Source organism: Diceros bicornis, chromosome 12, assembly GCF_020826845.1.
Source record: "Diceros bicornis minor isolate mBicDic1 chromosome 12, mDicBic1.mat.cur, whole genome shotgun sequence".
NCBI lineage: Eukaryota > Metazoa > Chordata > Mammalia > Perissodactyla > Rhinocerotidae > Diceros > Diceros bicornis.
Genome location: NC_080751.1, coordinates 42,534,804 through 42,555,168, shown reverse-complemented (window position 1 = coordinate 42,555,168; position 20,365 = coordinate 42,534,804). Strand labels below are relative to the sequence as shown.

The window sequence follows — 20,365 nt, the reverse complement described above, 5'->3', positions numbered from 1 at the left end:
TTTACATTATGTATTAGCAGCATATAAGAGTACCTGTTTACCTGCCTCCTCATCTACACTAAATACTGTTATTTTTAAGAAAAAACTTTCCCAATTTGATTTTTTTGGCAAATGGTATCTCCTCATTTTAATTTGCACGCTTTTTTTTTTTTTTTTTTTTTTTTGGTGGCTGAGACTGGCAATTTCTCGGCATTGACACAAAGATGCCTTTTCCACATCTTTGCCCCTGTGAGACCCCTGGGGCTCTGGCACAGGCCTGGCTTCTCATTTTGGGTGAGAATGGCCCATCTCACACCGTGAACTGTCCGTACCTGGGTCAAGTCTCACCGCACAGGCTGGTGCAAAAATGCCGCCATTTTGGAATGAAAGTTTCAGATCTGAGGTAATCTCGTATCATTTTAGTTTGTAGATTAACAGATTCATAGATCTCAAAACTTCAACCATCACAATTTAAATTGAAGGGAAGCGGCCAGGGAGTCCTTGTTTGGAAATGATGATTCGGTTAAGTTCAAGTCCCCAGGTACCTAAGAATGAAAAACCCCTCTTGTGACCGGGAGGACTTGGATGATGAGCATCACTGGCCTATCCAACTGGAAATGCTCTGCTGCTGAAGACCATTCACACCTTGATCAAGCACTCAGTGTGAGCAAAGCCAAGTTTTAGACTAGGAGGAGGGTGAGGAATGATGCAAAAAGCCTCTTGACCACCTATCTGGAGACACACACACATACACGCACATACATGCATTCTGTTTGCATGTACGTGCACATAAAATGATTAAGAAAAGAAACTAAAGAGAATGACATGATCCAGATCAAATTATTAATTTTATATTTCTTTCTGTTTTTTTCCAAAAATAATTTCAGATTGCCTAAAGGCAAATTAATACAATAACACCCATACAGCTTACTCCTCTGATGAATCTTGACAGGCACTCGAAGACTGCTTCCCTAAAGTCTGCAGTCAACAAGGAAACTGCTTCTTAACTCCATTGGAAAGGCTTTACGTGCTTTAATTACATCCATGACAAACCATAAACTAGGGGTGGGAAGCTTCCAGGTCTTTAATCTTATTATTATAGTCAAAGTGTTTCATTGCACTTGAGAACCACTTATGACTTCTTACATTTCTAGTTACAATTTATTGTTTAAATGGCTGTTCTCTACTCATAGACTCCGACATTTGGAGAGAGCAAGACTGAAAAAGAAATAAAATAAATCTTACATTTTATGTTTATTATTATTTAAGTCAGAAGTCATTTTCACTTTATGCTTTTATGAGATTTCTTTACAATGTTTTGATACTGTATTTGGTTATTTGGTTGTTGGATTTAAAATTTGATGTTTTAAAGGATCATAAAGTGATGAATTTCTAAAAATGTGGAATTGAGATATCATCTAATGGTACACCTTAAATTAAGTTTCTAGTTAATCAGATTTAGTTTTATCAGATAATCTACAGCAGGTGACTGAGGTTCTACTGTGGAATGGGACAAAATAAATATAGATGAGGAATATTTGATTTATCTCTATGTGGGACAAAAATTAGTAGAAGAAATAGAATTTTCTGAGGAGAATAAGAAATTAATAAGGATGAGAAATTGATATCTAAGGAATGGTAATTATATCAGCTTGTAGTACAAACAAACTGAATAGTGGAGTAAGGAGAATAGTAGTGTGGGGTGGAGCAGAAGCATCTAGTAGGTAACTAGTGGAGAGTCTAGGAAATCAGGTTCTTCAGCCCAAAAAGAAAGTGGGGGAGAAGACTTGGTAACCCTGACTTGCAAGCATACTCAGGTACCCCCAATTCTAAAAATTTTCCCCTTTACCATACTTCAGCTCAAGTTAATTTTCTGCTTCTGCTCTTCTTTATTCATTCATTTAACAAATATTTATTGAGCACTTGCCATATGCCAGGTACTTTTCTAGGAGCTGGGAATACAGCAGTGAACAAGACAGACAAAATCCTGCCAAACTTCTTTAAACTGTAGCCTGCATTTCTCCTTCCACTTTCATACCACCCTCTCAGTCTTGACCTCCCTGCAACCTGCTTTCTTTACCCACTATCGTGATAAAACAGCTCTCTAAAGACCAGTGACCTCCTAATCACTATATCCAGTGCCCCTTGCTCAGTTCTCATCTTCCTTGGATTCTGTAGCATTTAATAACATTCGATTTCCACCATTTTTTAGGTCTTGGCTCCTTTGGGTTCTGTGATAGGACACTAGTGTGATTTGCCTCCTCTGACTGTTATTGCTTCTTTCCTGACTTGTTCTCTTGCCTCCTAAATACTGGTGGTCTCTCAAGTTCTATACTCAGCTCTCCTCCATTTTCTCTCTCTCAAATGTTTTCCCTTGATGATTTCTCATGGCTTAAACCACTGGCTCTATTTAGAAGTATCCTAAATCTATTCCCAGAACCAACTCTCTCCTAAACTCTAATCCCACATTTTGAACTGTGTGCTGGAGGTTTCCATCTGGGCATCTGGTCACGAAGCCAAGCACAATCTGTTTAAAACTGAAGGCAGTGTTTGTACTACACACAGTTCTCAACTGTGAACAACAGAAACCCACTCTGGCTAACTCAAGCCGAAAATGAATTCACTGGGAGGATATCAGGTGGCTCACTGGGTCAACAGGGAAGCCAGAGGAACAAGCATGGAAAATGGGCAGGATCCCAGGCAGTCCAGGGCATAGAGAGCACGGCCAAGTTCACCCCATAGGAGGAGTCTGTTGAGGATGCTGCCCTGGAGCTGGCTGTCCCCTCTTTCTTCCCCGACACATGATCAATGCTGTTCTTCAATTTCTCAACCACCTTCCAGCATGGTCGCTAACTGCTAGTTTTTGTGTTATTCCCCTCAGATAAAAGACCTAGGCTGGAGCATTCAATTGGTCTAGGTCATGTGCCTGGGCCCCAGGTGCCAAAGATGACCTCTGATTCCCTTTAGCTTCCCACAAAAGGGAAGGGTTTCTGATTCAAGCCAACCAAAAAATAACAATTAACCACTATATTTTCCTTTCTCTAATCACTTCGTTTCTCTAAGTTCCCATTTGCATTTAACACCCCCATCATTCTCTCCATTACTGAGAGCAGCACCTGGATAACCTCTTTTCTTCCTTCTCTCTCAGCTTCCGAGGCAGCCAATCATCCAGGTCTGCTAGGGTTTTGTTTGTTGTTCATTCATTCATTGTTTTCCTTCACACTCTTTTCTTCTTGGAACTTTCTGCAGCTACCCATCCATTGCAAGAGCCTCCTAATCGCATTCCTCACTTCCAGTGCCTCCTCCAATTTATCCACCCACAGATTAATTTTCTTGCAGCAACACTTTGATCGTATCACTTGCTGCTAAAACTACATTGTTGATAGATGCCTTAGCCTGGCATTCAAGGATCCCCACAATAGAATTCCAATGAGACTAAGAGGCAAACTGGTGCAGTGAAAAGAGCTTGACCTTCAGATGCAGACTGATATGGGTTCAAACCCTGATTTTCTCACTTTCTAATCATTTACTCTTGAGACTCATTTTCCTGGTCTGAAAAATTGGAATAATAAAACCTACCTCCTAGGGCATTTTTAAGTCAGGTCTTTGAAAGTCAGAATGGTGTTATAAGTTGTATTTAGGTTGCAACAACAACTCACTGATGTTTATAATGGACAATATTCAATCACAGACCTGTCTGGTTCAAAACCTTAAGTAACGTTGTCATCAGTGTGGTTTTAACATAGGCAGGTTGGGATCAGCATGCTACATGTTTTGGGGGCTAAGTGGCAATTTAACCACCATTTATAGCATTGTTTCTAATTTCAAATAACTGACTTACAAATGACCTTTTGGAAATTTGCAAGTAAAGAACTTTCTGTGTTATTAATTTTGAGAGTCGAATTTCCCTGATTGGCTGCTTTCCACTATAACATTGCTATTTAAAAATATTTCCCTGCAGAATTTCAATTTTGTGAGAGGCTGCTATGAATTCCTTGTGGGGAAAAAGTATATAGTTACGGTGGACAGATGAAAATTATTAGCTATTATTTCTAAGGCTTGCCCAAAGTCCAGTAAATGAGGTAAAGCTCTAGCACATAGAAGGAAATTTTCAAGCTGGTTCCACAATCTCAACAAGTTTAAATCCCACTTCATGGTATAAATTCTGTGTCAGCATCAGGAAAACTTAGCTCTGGAGCCCAGGCAGGGTCTCTTCTCTCTGCTAGTCATGAACGGCACCATCAGAGCTACCAAAATTAACCTCAGTTGGTGTTTATTCACCTTTTCATGCATCCACGCAGCCAATCCCCCTAAGTGAGGTGTGTTTGGTGATCCCCACAGGATAGATTTCAGTTTCATAAGCTCTTGCCAGGAATGTACAGCACTGCTAATTGCTTGATTCTTTTCTGAGGTCAGTAAGTCTGGAAAGTCTTAGTTGAAAGATAACAATCATGCCAAGATTGGTAAAACACTTATTTGATGAGCATGATATTTTAAACCAGTCTCTACAGATACAGTTTGTGGGTAAGAGTGTGAATTAATATGTACTGCAACATATTTTTTGTTTTTTGCATCTTCAACGGTTTCTAAAAATTAACACGTTAATGATACGATTAAAATAATATAAAAGTGAAATCCCCTGTATCTCTCCCCACCTTTTCCTTTCCCCACTCAATTTCATTTCCCAGAGGCAAGTACTTTTTAAGACTTTGGAGTACGTTCTCCCACACGCTTTTTTTTTCCCTCTTGCAATAATTGTGAAATTATCTCTAGGCATTTTTTATGGTTAGAAGCTTGAACAACATTGCCGTTTAGCCTCTTACAGATTTTGGAACTCTTTCGTACACTGCTTATGTTAAACATATTCTAAAAACAAAGAACCCTTTTTTTCCTCTCAGATATTATTAATTTCTGGTTTTGAAGGCCAAAGAAAAACATTAAAAATTTTTTTTCTCTGTCATACTTATGCTTATGTGGACTACAGGTTTATACAATCTACATAATTCCATGAGTATAGGGCTTAGTTTTAAAAATAACATTAAGACAATGAAATAAAAGGAGTGGAAAGCCCAGCATACTTTAAAAAAAACTTAATTACTCTTGACAACCCTTTTAAAATGTCTGAGGGAGAGAGTCAAGAAGCCAGAAAGAGTTTATAGTTTCCTTTCAAGGTTATCTGGTTAATGAGAGTGAAACAAAGAAATCCTTACAGGAATCTTTTGTTTTTCTTCAAATCATAGGTCAAGTCTTTGACAATAAGTGTTGTGTGTCTTCATAAGTATTCTGAAACACCTCCCGCAATAAACTCATTTTGACATAGAGGGGAAGGTAACTATGTGCAGAGTCAAGATTCTGTGTATGAAGAGAATGTTCTGAATTTGTGTTATTTGAGATTGTGAAAGATGACATGAGTGGAGCCATATTAAAATAGAGCCGGAGCAGCCATTTCAGAGGAATTGCCTTGCACGTCTTGTTTTCTTTATCTTCCAAACTGGACCAAACTGCCACCATTCCAAGAAGTCAGTAAGGACAAGAATATCCTGTTTGTGAGGGCTGATGAAATTGGACTTTGCTGATGACCGAATTGTTAACCAATCAATAACATAAAAATCTAGCCTTTTGCCTGATGACCAAATCTCAAGCCAATCTATGAAGTACAAACCTAGCCTTACCTCATCTAGCACCACTGAATTCTTCTTTAATACAACTTACCTCATCTTCCTCCCTTTCTCCCATAAAACCCCTGAGCCCCTCTTCTGTAATCGGGACACTATTTGGGTTTCTACCTGAATCTATGCTCCCCAAATTGCAATTCTTTGATCCCAAGTAAACATTTTGCCTCTTAAGCTGGTTTTCTGTTTTTGTAGGTTGACAATATAGCCATATTTTGTCTTTTGCAATAATTGGGCTCCTGAAAAATGGTGCATGTTTTACATTTGCCTGAATTAATTTGCATGTAAAGGGCTCAAAGTGAGGAGCTCTGTATTGAAAACAATCTAAAGATAAATCCTTGGTTAGAGCGAAGAATCTAAATAACTACCCAGTAATTGGTGACTATTTAGTATATTTGGATTTTTTTATATGTGTGTATTTGATGATAATATACAGCTATATTTTCATTTTGAGGAATTTGTGTTAAATCTTCCATTTTGTTATGGTGTTATTAGACTTTGTAAGATCTAATTTGATAAATATAAAACAGAAAAATTAATACTGGCTGCTTTAAAACATTTGGGCACTGGTTGTTTAAACAATGTTTTAACTGAATATTGTAGTCAATATTCAGATTGATGAGTTTTTGGAGTTCTTCTATGTTTGTTCAATATTCAATAAATATTTATTTATTTATTTTTAAATTTTTAAAATTTTGTGTGTGTGTGTGTGAGGAAGAGTGACCCTGAGCTAACATCTGTTGCCAATCTTCCTCCTTTTTTCCTTTTTTTTTCCCCATTTCTCCCCAAAGCCCCAGTAGATAGTTGTATGTCATAGTTGTACATCCCTCTAGTTGCTCTATGTGGAACGCTGCCTCAGCATGGCTTGAACAGCTATGCGTAGGTCTGCACCCAGGATCCGACCGGCGAACCCCAGGCTGCCAAAGCGGAGCGTGTGAACTTAATCGCTGTTCCAGCAGGTTGGCCCCTCAATAAATATTTATTGAACAGCTACTCTGTAATAGGCACTGAGTATATAATGGTGAGCAAAAATAGACACAATGCAAACCCACATATAACAATAACAGCAGCTAATACCTACTGAGTATTTACTACATAATGGGCCCTGTTCTGAGGGCTTTATGTATACCATCTCATTGCATTCCCTCAATAACTCTAGGAAGTAGAAATGGTATCATCTCTACTTTACAGATGAAAAAACTAAGGCACAGAAAGATTAGGCAATTTGTCCAATGTTACATAGTAAGTGGTGGAGTTGGGATTTGAATCTAGGCAGTATGATCCTAGAGTGTGCATTCTTAACCACTAGGATGTACTACCTCTCCTGTATTCTAAAAGCTCTCCTTGTAGCTTAGAATCTAATGGGTGAGACACTAATTGAATACTCGTTCAAGTAAATGAAAAATTATTACTCTGATAAGTGCTATGAAGAGGAATATGGCAAAAATTATTTGCGTTGTTGTCACCAAAATGTTTCTCTTTCCCTCTAGCAGTTAAGTGTGGTCATACAATTAAGTTCTGGCCCATGGGATGTGGATAAAAGTGAGGTACACACTTCCATGCCTGGACTATAAAAGTTTCCTGGTTGATCCTTTATGTCCTTCCACCACCACCCCTATTCACTGGCTGAAAAGAGTGGAGTCCAAGATAGAAGCAGCCTGGATCCTTGAATAACTTCATGGAGCAGAGTCCCCTGAAGACCTGCATTGAATACTGATAAGAGTGAAAAAATTTTATTATATTAAGCCAACTGAAATTTTGGGATTGTTTATAATAGCAGTCAACCTATCTTCATTAATACAGAAAATGAAACCTTGAAGTTGAATGCTGTTATAAGGAAAAAAGAACTAAAACATGTGACCTTGACTTTGTGCTTGGGTCAGGATGGTGTGGAAACAGATATCGGAGGTTGGATTACTTGAGAGTAAGAGTTAGAGTGTGTGTGTTGGCCACTATTTGCACTTCCTTCTCATTATAAGAAAGAGAAAAGCTCAAGCAAGAACTGGCTAGTTTGCAAGCAGAAATAAAAGAGAATTAGAGGAAGTCCAGAAATTTGAGGGCTAAAAGGTTAGAAAGCTGATGACTTCTAGACACCCGGAGAGGAAAGAAAATATTAAAAACATTTGAGTAACAAAGGTCCATTTAGACCCAGACTCACAGCAAAGATTTGATTAAGAGTGTAGTCTTCTCCTCCAAGTTTGATGGCCTGAAGATAGCCCTCATTAGATTGAGAGAGAAAGGAACTGGGGAAAGAAAGCAGACGTAAATCATGCTCGAGAGTGATGTGTAGGAAAGAACTTTGGGTGTGGTTATTGGCCCATGTTGCTGACTGGAAGCATATAGATCAGAAGTCTACCAAGTTTTTGAGAGAATGATGTTCTGAAAGTAATCCTGGATTATTTGAGTTGGAAAGTAACCTTTAGATCTCATATTTGCACCAGTAGGAAGTGAGCAGAGCAGCCTATAAAAAAGGTATATTCTCCAACACCCTCTTGTAGAATAGGAAAGCCAGGAGCCATAGAGTACAATGGACAAGCTAATTCCTTGGAAAGAAGAGTAAGATTTAAGCATAGAACTTTCCTTACCTTTCACAATACCTGTCCCAGCAGGATTCTGGAATTGCTGTGGATAAGCGACTGCTGTATCTCTCCTTCTATTTGTCCTTTTTCTGAATGAGCATTTATTTCATTTTCCTGTCCTTGTGGTGTTTTCTGTTTTGTTTTTGCTGAGGAAGATTTGCCCTGAGCTAACATCTGTTGCCAATCTTCCTTTTTTTGCTGAGGAAGATTCATCCTGAGCTAACATCAGTTGCCAATCTTCCTCTGATTTGTATGTGAGCCACTGCCACAGCATGGCCACTGATAAGTAGTGTAGGTCCATGCCCAGGAACAGAAGTGGAGTGCGCTGAACTTAACCACTAGGCCACTGGGGCTGGCCCACCTGTTTTTTTTTAACTTTTAGTTGACTTCATTAGTTAGGATGAGCATGGATTACTTTTACAAAAATAAGAGCAACTAAAACTGAAGCATTGGATTGGTGGTTACCAGAGGGGAAAGGGGGAGGGAGGAGGGCGAAAGGGATAATTTGGCACAGATGTGTGGTGATGGGTTGTAATTAGTATTTGGGTGGTGAACATGATGTAATCTATGCAGAAATAGAAGTATAATGATGTACACCTGAAATTTATACAATGTTATAAACTAATGTTACTGCAATAAACAAAAAATTTTAAAAGAAAACAAAAAAAACTGAAGCAAATTTATCATGAAGTTAATGAAACTTAAGCTCCCGGGGTCTCTTCCAAGTTACTTAAGAAAGTGTGTCTTTCCATTACAATCTCCCCTTTGTCACCTTTATGACAGGTGGTGTTGGAGTGGCCCTGGGTATTTTGGGTATCTGGCAAAAAAAAGTTGAGTTGGGGATACATTTAATTTTAGGCTTAATGGGACATACTTACATGGGTTACAGTCACTTACATTTAATGAAGTTATTGCTGGCTGTCTTTATTTAGCAATAGATTCCAGGAATACTCCTATGGTCCACTGCACTGATTCACCTGGAAGTGCAGGGCTAGAGGTAATAATGTGATATGAACACCTGGCTGGCACTGGAAGTGTGTGGGCAGTGTGGGAGAAACAAGGTTTGAAACATAAAGAGCCAGAAGGTAGTCTAGGGAAAATTCTTCTAATCATCAGATATATATAGTTGATGTAAGTGGAGAATTTGGTTCTCATTGATGTCAAACCAAAATGGAAGTTCTCTCCTGTCAGGAACATACTCAATAATGCAGTGTGTATAATTTAAAATTCACCATACATTTTCTTTCTTTTTTTTTTTAAATGGGAATCATGTGAAATAGAATGAATCAAAATTCCTGCAGCAACACTACAAACAACCTGTATGTGTGAAGTGTTTTTTTATGCATCCCAACTATCAATAATAAAGACAAATTTGATCACCCTTGCTAGAGGAAAAACTAAATTATCTTTTTATCCTTTCTATTGAAAAGTTATTTAAAAATCACTGTCATATTCACAACACTGATCTCACAGGCTTGTTGTGACATTGGATTAAGGATATTGATACCCGTTCAAGACAAGGTTGACATAAGGGAAGCCATATTGTAGAAAAGAAAAACCTTATTGTAACTTTGAACGACCTCTGACAAACTAACCCAGCTGGATATGCACCCTCCAGGAGATCTAACGGCTCTGTAGATTTTACAACCCTTGCTTGTGCATGTACCTCCCAGCTGCAATAAGATGATAACTTTATTCTTTTGACTTCCTTAGGAATGTGATGACCCCCGAACAGAGAGTCTATGCTGATAGCCATCATCAATGAAAACTGAAAGATCTGGTGTGGCACTCCCATGCTGTAACACCAGAAGGTCAACGTTCCTAACCCGCTCCCCTGTAACCCACTGGCCTATATAACTGCTGTAAGATTTTGAGCCCCCTTAAGATGGTTCTTTCAGACATTAGTTAGCCATCTTCCCTCTTGCCAACAAGCTGTAATAAACTGCCATTTCTTTTCCACCATCTTGCCTCTTGACGATCGGCTTTTATCTCACGGCGAGCAGATTGCACCCTTTGTGAGGCAACAATATAAAGCACCTGGGTACAAAACCTGTCATATAGCGGAGTAAATTTAGGAAAAGAAATTTAGGAAAAAAGTATTGGAGGTATGTTGGGCAGTTAATTAAATGTTATATTTCTCAATTTTGTTATATTTGTAGTATTTGCAGACTTCTTAAAATGTATAATCTGTTGTGATTTCTCAGTCTAAACACTCTGTTTAATCTAATTTTGTATTTGTAATTTTTGTATTCATTTTTCTCAAAAGAGCCCCACAAATAGTAAAAGCTTCAGGCCTCACAAAATGTGGATCCTTCTCTGAATTAAAAGTACACATATGCATATATGTATACTAACATATCAATGCAAGTTACTATTCCTTTAATTGACCTAAGGCAGAGTGTTGCATGCAGAACAGAACAGAAGAGCAGCTGTCAAAACTGAGGCCTTCTCAAACATTAAGTGGTTAGACTTAACAGAAACTTACAGATATAAGAATGCCCATAACAAAGGAAACTTTGGGTAAATAATTTAATTTTGAAGAAGGAGGGAACTTTAGACACCATTTAGTCTATAACTTGAATTTATCTTGGCTGCTTTGCGGCCCATTTCCACATAGTATGGTATTCAGAAGACACATAGGTCTGATATCTAACAAAGAAGTGAAAAGTAATTTAGATTTTTAGGGAAGATTTTTAAAGAGGCACCAAAGCAGAGAAGAATATTGCAAGACAGCAACAAAATGTTTAACAATCCTTTCAACCATCTAATTCCTCTAAATCCCTCTCATTATCACAGCTGCTACCTCATAGTTCTCATCTTCCTTCTTCAGTTTGTCCCTCTCTCCTGCAACTCTCTCTAGAATAACTCTTATTCTTTCCTAATTCAGCTCGTTATTATTGTATAGATCAACTTAGTTCCTGAGCACTTTATAGTTCTCTAACTATTACTCTGATCCACACAACTAAGTCCCAGCAGGGACTTTGGAAACCACAGGAAGGTCTTTAGAAGGATGAAGAATAGGGGTGGGTGGGGAAGGGAGGAGAAAGATGAAGTCTGTGTATACTTATACGTTTTGGTTACAAGTCCAGTCCTCCCATTTGCAAATGAATAAAGTGAGGCCAAATAAGTTTACTGACTTAACACTCACCTATTGAGTCACATGGAGTTGGCCCTAGAACTCAAGCTTACCTCATTTCAACCCTGTTATAGTTCCCCAGTAGGCAATCCTATGATCTGCCCTATAAGGGGTGGCTTTGCTTCCCTGGTGGTGAGAACACCCAAGAAGCCCCAGTTCTAGCTCTGCTTCTACCAGGCTCCCTGACCTCGGGCTTTCTAAAGCTCAGTGTCCTCCCCGAAGGGGAGGCAAGATGAGTTCTTGGGTCCTGCCCAGCACTAACGTTCTTTGCTTCTGGTCTGTCTTGGGCCTTGTGGCTGTGGCAGTGGTGGCCTTGAGCTAGTCAAGAAGACTTGCCCCCATCTGTCCCACACCCGACAGGGGCAGAGGGAGAAGCCGGGGAAGAAGGGATTCTTCCCTGCACTTGGTTGCCTCTTTGACGTCCTTGTAGGACACACACGGTGACCATCTCCTGTTAGGTGGGTCTCCAGACTTGGGCTCTGCTGGGCCTCCGCGGGCTCCCTAGGCGCTGCGAAGAAAGAGAATCCGCCTACACTCCTGAGGATCCCAGGCCATAGGCCACCCCTTAATCCCACCCACACCGAACCAGCTTCAAGACCCAAGTCCCAAGACCTCAGCAGCCCCACTGCGCAAGCGCAGCTACTAGTCCAGCGTGAGGCGGGCGGAATCCGAGGCCCAGACAAGGTGAGAGGGAAGGGTCGGCAAGACTCCGCCTCCGTGTCGTCACGCGGGAGGCGGAGTCGGAAGCGTGACGGCGTGCGCGGGGGCGGGGCTACCGCTGCGCGCGGGCGCGGGGGCGGGGCGCGGCGCTCGCGGCTCCTGGCTGGGAGGGAGGCCGGGCAGGCGGCGGAGCGGCGCGGCTCTCAACCTGACGGGGAAGTGGCCCGGGTGGCCGCGGCTGACTGCTCCGGGGAGGACGAACAGACGACGGAGGCGGGGGCTGGAAGCCAAGCCGGGCGACCGAAACAGCGAGGGGGTCAGGCTCCGCGTCGGCCACTCTGTCTGTCTGCTGAATGAAGTGCCCGCCCCGCTGAGCCCCGAGCCCGGAGCTTTCCCCGCAAGATGGACGGTTTCGCCGGCAGCCTCGGTGAGTGCGTCTGGGGAGTCCTCCCTCTCTTGTGCAGGGTGGAAGCCTGGTTCCCTCCACATACAGCCCAGGCCCTGCTCTCCACCCTGCCCCTCGGGATGGCAGTAGTTCCACTGCACATGTGCCCCTCGAGCCTGCCGCCCCTCTGCAGGTTCCGGTGGACTCAACCCCTCCCCCATGCCCAGCCCTCCTTAGCAAGACCCTCCCTTCCTCCCGGCGCCCCCTTCAGTGCGGGGCCCTCCTTCTCCCAAAGCGGGAACTCCTTCTCTCAGAGAGGCCCCGAATAGCTGGTACACCCCTCCCCATACACTCACGGCTCCCCCCACAGACCCACCTTCAGGGTGGGGACACCCCTTTTCAAACCCTGACCCCTCTTCAGGGTACAGCATTCCTCCCCCTTTCCACATACCGAGCTGTCTCTCAGGGCGGGGACACCCCTTACCCACGCAGAAGCCTTTGTTTTCGTGTAGGGACCCTCATTCCTTCTGCAGGAAGGGGGCACCCTCCCAGTCTTCACTTTAAATTCGGAGACTTCTTTTAAGTATTTCTCAGAGTAAGTGACAACTTCCCTTCACTCCCTCCACTTCTCTGAACATTTTGCAGTGGTGGAGAGAACTAGAAGCACTGAAGCATCATTTACTTAATACAGGAAAGGAAGAGGTGCATCTGTGTTGGGGGACCCTCTCTAAGAGAAGAGTGAAAGCAGAAGTATTTTCTGGCTCCGCAAAAGCATGCTGGGGAGAAGTAATCCTGCCTAGTGAATCCATAGGAAAGGGGGCCTCTGTCAGGGAAAGAAAGGATTCTCCATTTTTGGAATATGTTGTCTTTGTGGAATGGAGAAAGGGAAGAGGTTATTAAGTAGGCTGAAGTATCCTTTCAGTGTTCCCTTTCACCCGAATAAAGATAGTAAATTTTGTAACTAGCTAAGGGAATCAGAAATTGAGGCTGGTACTCAGTGATCCATAACCTGTGTCTGGAATTACTATTCTTTGAGGCTGTTGGAATCTGGTTACTGTAAAGATTGAGCTCAACTGTTATGATGGTGAGAGAAACAGTTTCTACTTTGGCTAATACTGCAGTTATGTGATACCTGCTGCTGGATTTTTATTTTGAGTATTTTATGTGGAGGTAGCTTGTATTCATACGCCTTTCTTTTGCACTTGTTGATCATAAATCCCTAGTTGGTTAATGTTCATGGATCAGTGCATGATCTGGCCATAGGCCATACTTTATTCAGACGTGTTGGGATTAGGTGGATTTTTTAAAGTCTAAAGTAAAAATGTAAGTCGAAGAGCAGTGGACTCATTATAGGTATTAAACAGTAAAAACCATAATTCTGGCCCTGACTTTCTTTAGGAGGAAAAAACCACACGTAAGAGTGCTTTGAGAGTGGAAATCCTAAAATAGGAGGCAACTGAGTGTTACTCTTTCCTCCCCAAAGGCACCTGTTGTCCATTATCTAACCTTTGATGTATTCTGATTCCTTACATAGTGAGGTTGTTTCATTCTGGGGCTCCTTTTAAAGAGGCCTCAACTTTTCATTGCTTTTTTTTTAGCTTCATGCCTGGATTTATTCACCAATCATATTGGACTGAAAGATTTGTCCTGTATGTTCACAAAGGGGTGATCATATCCTAGTGTGAAAATTGAGTGTCTTGGGAGATGTTGTGGGGCTGAGATATCTGCACTGTTGGCTTCTCAGTCTGTAGGAATGGTGGAATCAGCTGTTCTACTTCTCTTCTGTTGGTTCTGAGGACTTCTAGAAGGCTTGGTGAAGCTTCATCCTCTGTAAGTGTTTTGAGGGAGTCTTTCTCACCAATTAGAGGCAGTTAAGTTTATTTTAAAACAGTGGATACGCCTTGTTAAATAACTTTATCCCTTCTTATCTAATTCATGAGGCAACTGATAGAGTTGCCTCTTCATCTTTCAGTCTGAAGATGAATTTCAGTCTGAATTGCAGTTGGGGCTCCCACTTTTTGTAAAGAGTGTTATAGCTGACCGTAATGTTGGATTTTTTTTTTTTATTCATTTGATGCTATCCTTTGGGTGGTATGTTGATGAGACTTTTCCTTTCTTTAGATATGGTGTTGATCAGGAACAGGGGAGATGCATGTCTCTAAAGAAAGGAACCTATGTCAGCAGAGAGGGAAAGAAATGGTTCCTGGCAGTATTTCTGGAGCTGATCCTGATGAAGATACTTCGCAGTAGGAGCTCTGTGCTTTCTCTTTTTGTCCCCCTTGTAAGAGTAAAACTAGGCCCCATCTTAATTGAAACCTTAAAGGGTTGGGGATGGAGGAGGAGTAGTGCTGGTATATTTTACTGGTAGCCTTTAAGCAGAGGTTTGCTCAGCTCTTGTCAAATTGCTTGTTTCTGTCCCCTGCAGTTCATCAGTCTAGAGCTTAGCATTACATTGATCTTTATTTTATCATCATGAAAGTAAAGGCAAGCACTTGTATTCTAGTAGGTGTTTAAAAACTTTTTTTTAACCAAACAAGGCTTCAAAACATGTGAAGTTCTTCTGGGGTCACAAATATTGAAAGCATTTATTCTCAAGGAAATGTATGTGTGTATCTCCTTTTATATGCTAGATGAGTTCTTGAAAAAAATGTGAGAAAACTACATTTTTATAAGAAGAAAAGTTGAGTCCTTTATAAACAGAATGATTCTAGAGAAGCTGATTATTTAAGGGAATTTTATGGTGAATCATTTTGTAAAGTGAAAAGCTTTTAAAATTCAAACTGTACCCTTGATTGTTGAGTGTTTAGATAAGGAAAACACTCTTATTATGTGCATTTTATAAGATGTCTAATGGCGTTTAAAACTGTGTGTGTAGTGGTTTTTGAAATCATTGCAAGGAATGTTAAGTGATTGGCCGTGTTACATGTGTCACACTGAAATTATATACCTGTTGTATTGCTTTTGTTTTACATAAAAACAGCTAAAGGATGCTTTTAATCTCTGCAGCTGATGAATTTCAGGCAACTTGGCTGGCAGGTGCTTGTACTCTGGAATTTCCCTCAGGCATAGTATCTTTTAGTTCACGAATTACGGTAATTAAAAATGGCAGCACTTTGGAAACAATTTTTTTGAAGCTTAGTTGGGGGAAAATACCCTAAACAATCTGTCTTGTTGCCCTGCCTCCAAATCACCATCTACGTATACACATACACACACGTACAAAGTGTATATACAGTATATATTTTAAACCTCAGGTCTACGTGCAGAAGAGGGAAACTATTGACACAGCTTTTCTTATTGATTTTCATAAGGCAGAGGTTAAATGCCTTTCATGCTTAGTCTTTTTAGCATCTCTTTTTCATAAAAGAGGTTTTAATTTTGAAGACTTTTATCTTAGAATTAGCCTAGAGGTTAGTCAGTGTTTACATTTAAGCATATAGTTAACCGTGTCAGTTTTAACTTTTTCTGCTCTGGGGATTAAAAAAATACCAAAACAAAACTCAAAAACTTCTTTTTAAAGAAACATTGTAACGAATGAAATTGTAGGGTTAGTATCTATAAGACACATAACATTTCGGGTGCAGGGTATATGAACCAGTAGTAGCAGTATGCTTCAATTTATGAAATATTTTAAGAAAATCTTTTTAACATCACAATATTAAAACTGTGATTTCTCATCTATATACGCTTGCTTTTTTAAAGGAACAATGTGGTATATGATTTTTAAATATTACTCTAGTCTAATTCTTTATATAGTCACATAAAAATGTTTCTCATGTAATAACATTTGGGTAATTTTTTCTTAACTTTTAATTTCTTAACTTCAAATTTCTTTGAAGGGCTTAAGATAGGCTTAAGTTACGTTAAATGACATGAGGAGTAACTCTTAAATGGTTACTACAGCACCTGTAACATGAGTTAGCTAGAGTATTTCTTAACAGTTATGTGGATTAACAAGTGTTTTGTGACCAATTCTGTGCTTGATTGTTCTCATGGGAAAGACAAATATAAGATGTGCTTCTTGCCCTTTAGGAGCTTACTATCTGGTTTTAAATAGATATCTAGAGATTTTGAGGCGTAAGTAAAGTACCAGAAATGGGAGTGGAGGGAAGCACCATGTAGAATGCAGTGCTATGTATCAGGCATATAACTTCTGAGAGAGAACATTTGGAGATTGCTAAATTTATCTTTATAGAGCCTGGCTGTTTAAAACAATGAAATAATTTACTTAGCAGTCCAAATATTAGGGAATAATATTACTAGGTCTTTTTCTGCCTTATGTTTAAGTTGAATAACATGTAGGAAAAGTACTATAAATTTTGCATATATGAGTCCATTTCTATAACATGAAAACTTCAGTGTTCATAAGAAATTTGAGAAGAACATTTTGATTTTAAAATAGATGGATTCTAAGACTTTAAACAGGTCTAAGGAAATAATCTACTTCAAGTATTACCTCAGTGTGGAAGATTCCCAAATCTATAGTATATTTCTACATCCGTGTGTGATTTCTTGTCCTACAGTTTTAGTTGTCTCAGAGTATTATAATACCTTAACTTTGCATATTACTGTGTAGTTTACAAAAAGCTTTATCTTATTTAATCTGCATACTAACCTGGGGAGAGACAAAATTATTTCACTTTTATAGATGAGGAAACTGAGGTTCCAAGAGTTGGCTATTATTTTTGAAAAACTATTTGAATCCAGATCCCCCTTTTTTTTTTTTGGTGGGGGGCCTAACTTGTCAAGTTTCTATCCCTATTATTTTAAATAATAAAAATACGATACAAAAGGAGATAAATTATCTTTTCTCTAGCTCATCTTTATGCAACTGATGTTAACATGTTGATGCATTTGTTTTTAGTCTTTTCCTATGCCTAGTTTTTTACATTGCTAAAATCATACTATAGATATAATTTTGCATTCTGGTTTTTTCATTGGATCCTAACCATTTTTTTTTCACTTGAACTCAGATTTTTTCTGATAGAGTCCAATATTCTTTTCCCTGCCCCATTGCTGATTCTTCATAACCCTCTGGAACCTCAAATCTAACATACTTGAATATGAAGTACTCTTCCTCTAAATCAGCTTCTTTTCCTTTTTTTCCCATTGTGTTTTCCTTATTTTCCAGCCTTGAAATCTCAGAACCATGTTTGATTCCTTGCCATTTTTGCCTGCCACATTAAAATCTCTTGTAAACCTTGTCAATTCTTGTCACCTTTTCTCATCCTTTACTTTCCTTTTCCACCATCACAGTTCAAACACTTGTTATTCTCTCTTTGGATTATTACATAGCCTCAAGACCCTCCACTTGTCCAATTTACTTTGTAAGGAAGGGGCCTTCAGATTAATCTCCCTGAAGCAATGCTTTGTGCCATTCACTGTCTCATCACTTCATTGCCTTAATGACTAAATTCAAACACTGTAGCCTGTTCTCAGGGTCCTGCATTATCTCCTTCTACTGTCTTAACATGTTCTGGCCAAAATGACTATTTCTTGTTTCCCAAATTTAGTTGGCACTTTTCCATCCCTGTGATTAATTCTCAGTACCCTTCAAGGCCCAACTCAAATATTGTTTCCTTTCTGAACACCCTTCCTTATTTGTTCCCTTTCATTCCCAGCCAGAAGTATTCACCCCTGAACTTTTAACATAGGAGTGTTGTTAGAGCATTTATCAGAGAATACCTTTTCTTATAAGATAGAAGTAATTATTACAAGTCCTAAAATTGTTATGTCTTATTTCGCCAGCCAAATTATCAACTTGTAGAATGCTGACACTCTCATGTCTTTGAAATCTCACAGCAGAGTAGTGGAGATTTCATGATCCAGTAAAATTTGGGGGGAAAAATTAGGGGACCAGTATATAATTGGCAACTTACAACCTTCACTTTAACCATCGTTAAATAAAAAAAAAAACTTTTGAAGACCAAAAAATTATCATACACCATCTCAGAATAGAGTCTTTTAAAAAATTAAATAACTCATTATGCTGTTCTTATTTTTCTCATTTCACCTGAAATGAGTGAAAACTCTGCTCCAGACTTTGTTGGGAATCTGATCAAGAACTAGGTGCCAGGTTCTAGGGTAGTATTTTTCAAGTGCAGGTGTTATGCATGACCTATTATGGATTTAGAAATCAATTTGTTTGGGGTCAAGACCAACATTAAAGAGAATAAGGAGGAGGAGGAAAGGAGGAGAGATTATAAAATATCAGTTTGTTAGTGCTCTGGAGTCCATTCCGACTCCTAGTGACCTTGTGCCTAGTCTTTTTGTGACATCCTCTCATCTTCCAGCGCTATAACAGATAGTGCTCCTATACTATTCATAGGGTTTTTCTGGCCAGTTTTCCGGAAGTGGGTGGCCAGGTCTTTTTTCCTAGTCTGTCTTAGTCTGGAAGCTCCGCTGAAACCTGTCCACCACGGGTGACCCTGCTGGTATTTGAAATACTGGTGTCATAGCTTTTAGCATCACAGCAACACGCAGCTGCCATAGTATGACAACCGACAGATGGGTGGTGTGGTTCCCTGACCAGGAAACAACCTGGGCCATGGCCGTGAGAGCGCTGAATCTTAACCACTAGACCACCACGGCTGGCTAAAAGATCAGTGCTTCAAATGATACTGCATCAAGAAACTTTTTTTTTTTTGCTTGAGGAAGATTAGCGCTGAGCTAACATCTGTTGCCAATCTTCCTCTTTTTTTTTTTTTTTGCTTGAGGAAGATGAGCCCTGAGCTGACATCTATGCCAGTCTTCCTCCACTTTATATGTGGGTCGCTGCCACAGCATGGCTGATGAGTGGTATAGATCAAAACCCATGAACCCAGGCCACTGAAGCGGAGCACACCAAACTTAACTGCTAGGCCACAGGGCCAGCCCCTAGAAGCTTTTAATTTTAGTTTTATATATTTGCCTTAGATTGCAGTGTAAAATTTATTTCTTACTATGGGTCACAATCAGATGAAAGATACACTTTTAGTGGCTAATTCCAATCTTTGAGAGACTAGGTGGGAGGGCTGACATGCATGGAAAGATGGTTGAACAATCAGAAGTAGTTATAATGAATTATGTGCTCTCTTTTCAAAAAGTTTTTAGAATCTGGATATAATGATTAGAATATAGTTAATAGCAGCAAAAACGTATCTATAGTTCTAGAATTAGTGTATTTCAGGCAAACTCAATATGTAGAAATGTGGTTTTATAAAACTGATAGGCTAGAGTATGTTATTTACTTTGCAAAAGGATTATTTTTGCTAAAGGAGTCACCATATTTTTTTAGCTTTCCTGATGAAGTTGTCTGTCTTGACTGGTTCTGCACCTCATTAACTCTTTTGAGATCTATCCAGTCTTTAACGCATGGCTCAAGTACATTTTATTTTCCGGAAGCTTCACCTTACTATTCTTGTCTTGCACTCCCATTGCACTATAGTGCTTCTCAAGTGGAGAAGACTGAGCACTTACACCTAAGGGATCTGGGAGTATAGCCAAAAGTTGGAGTCTATTTAACTTTTGCAACTGTTATAATATGATTATTTTGCAACCATTGTAATAAGAATTGGTTCAGATAGGAATCATTGATAGATGCTAAATCTAGGGGGATATTTTGATGAGGAGCAGGATGTTTGCATGGACTTAATATCTCCCTATATATTGCTTCTTAGTTGCAAGGGGGAAAAATAGTAACTCTACACGGTGGTGAGATCAGACAACACCTTGAGTGCATGATCAAAATAAATAACACCAGTGGACATTGTGTGCCTCTGAATGTGATGCCCTGAGAACACATCACTTATGTAGTTCTCCAGCCAGGAGTGCATAACCTGAATCTAATCATGAGGAAACACTGAACTCCAAATAGGGAACATCTTATTTTTTAAAAAGGTGGGGAGACTGTACTTTTTGTTTTTTCAACGTTAATGTTATAAAGACAAAGAAAAGCTGTGGAAATGTTCCAGAT

At 39.7% G+C, this 20,365-nt stretch overlaps 1 protein-coding gene across 5 annotated transcripts in view; it reads left to right on the top strand.

Moving 5' to 3' along the window:
* The first annotated feature begins 12,195 nt into the window (after nucleotides 1–12,195).
* EML4 (EMAP like 4) overlaps nucleotides 12,196–20,365 on the top strand; it is a 161,456-nt gene continuing 153,286 nt past the window's right edge. For 2 of the 5 annotated variants that reach the window (XM_058551357.1, XM_058551355.1), the window contains exons 1-2: nucleotides 12,196–12,453; nucleotides 14,533–14,657. In XM_058551357.1, coding sequence (XP_058407340.1) covers nucleotides 14,564–14,657 — 94 coding nt within the window. In that variant the 5' untranslated portion in view covers nucleotides 12,196–12,453; nucleotides 14,533–14,563. The remainder of the gene's footprint in view (nucleotides 12,454–14,532; nucleotides 14,658–20,365) is intronic. The other 3 variants (XM_058551360.1, XM_058551359.1, XM_058551358.1) reach the window with 2 other exon arrangements.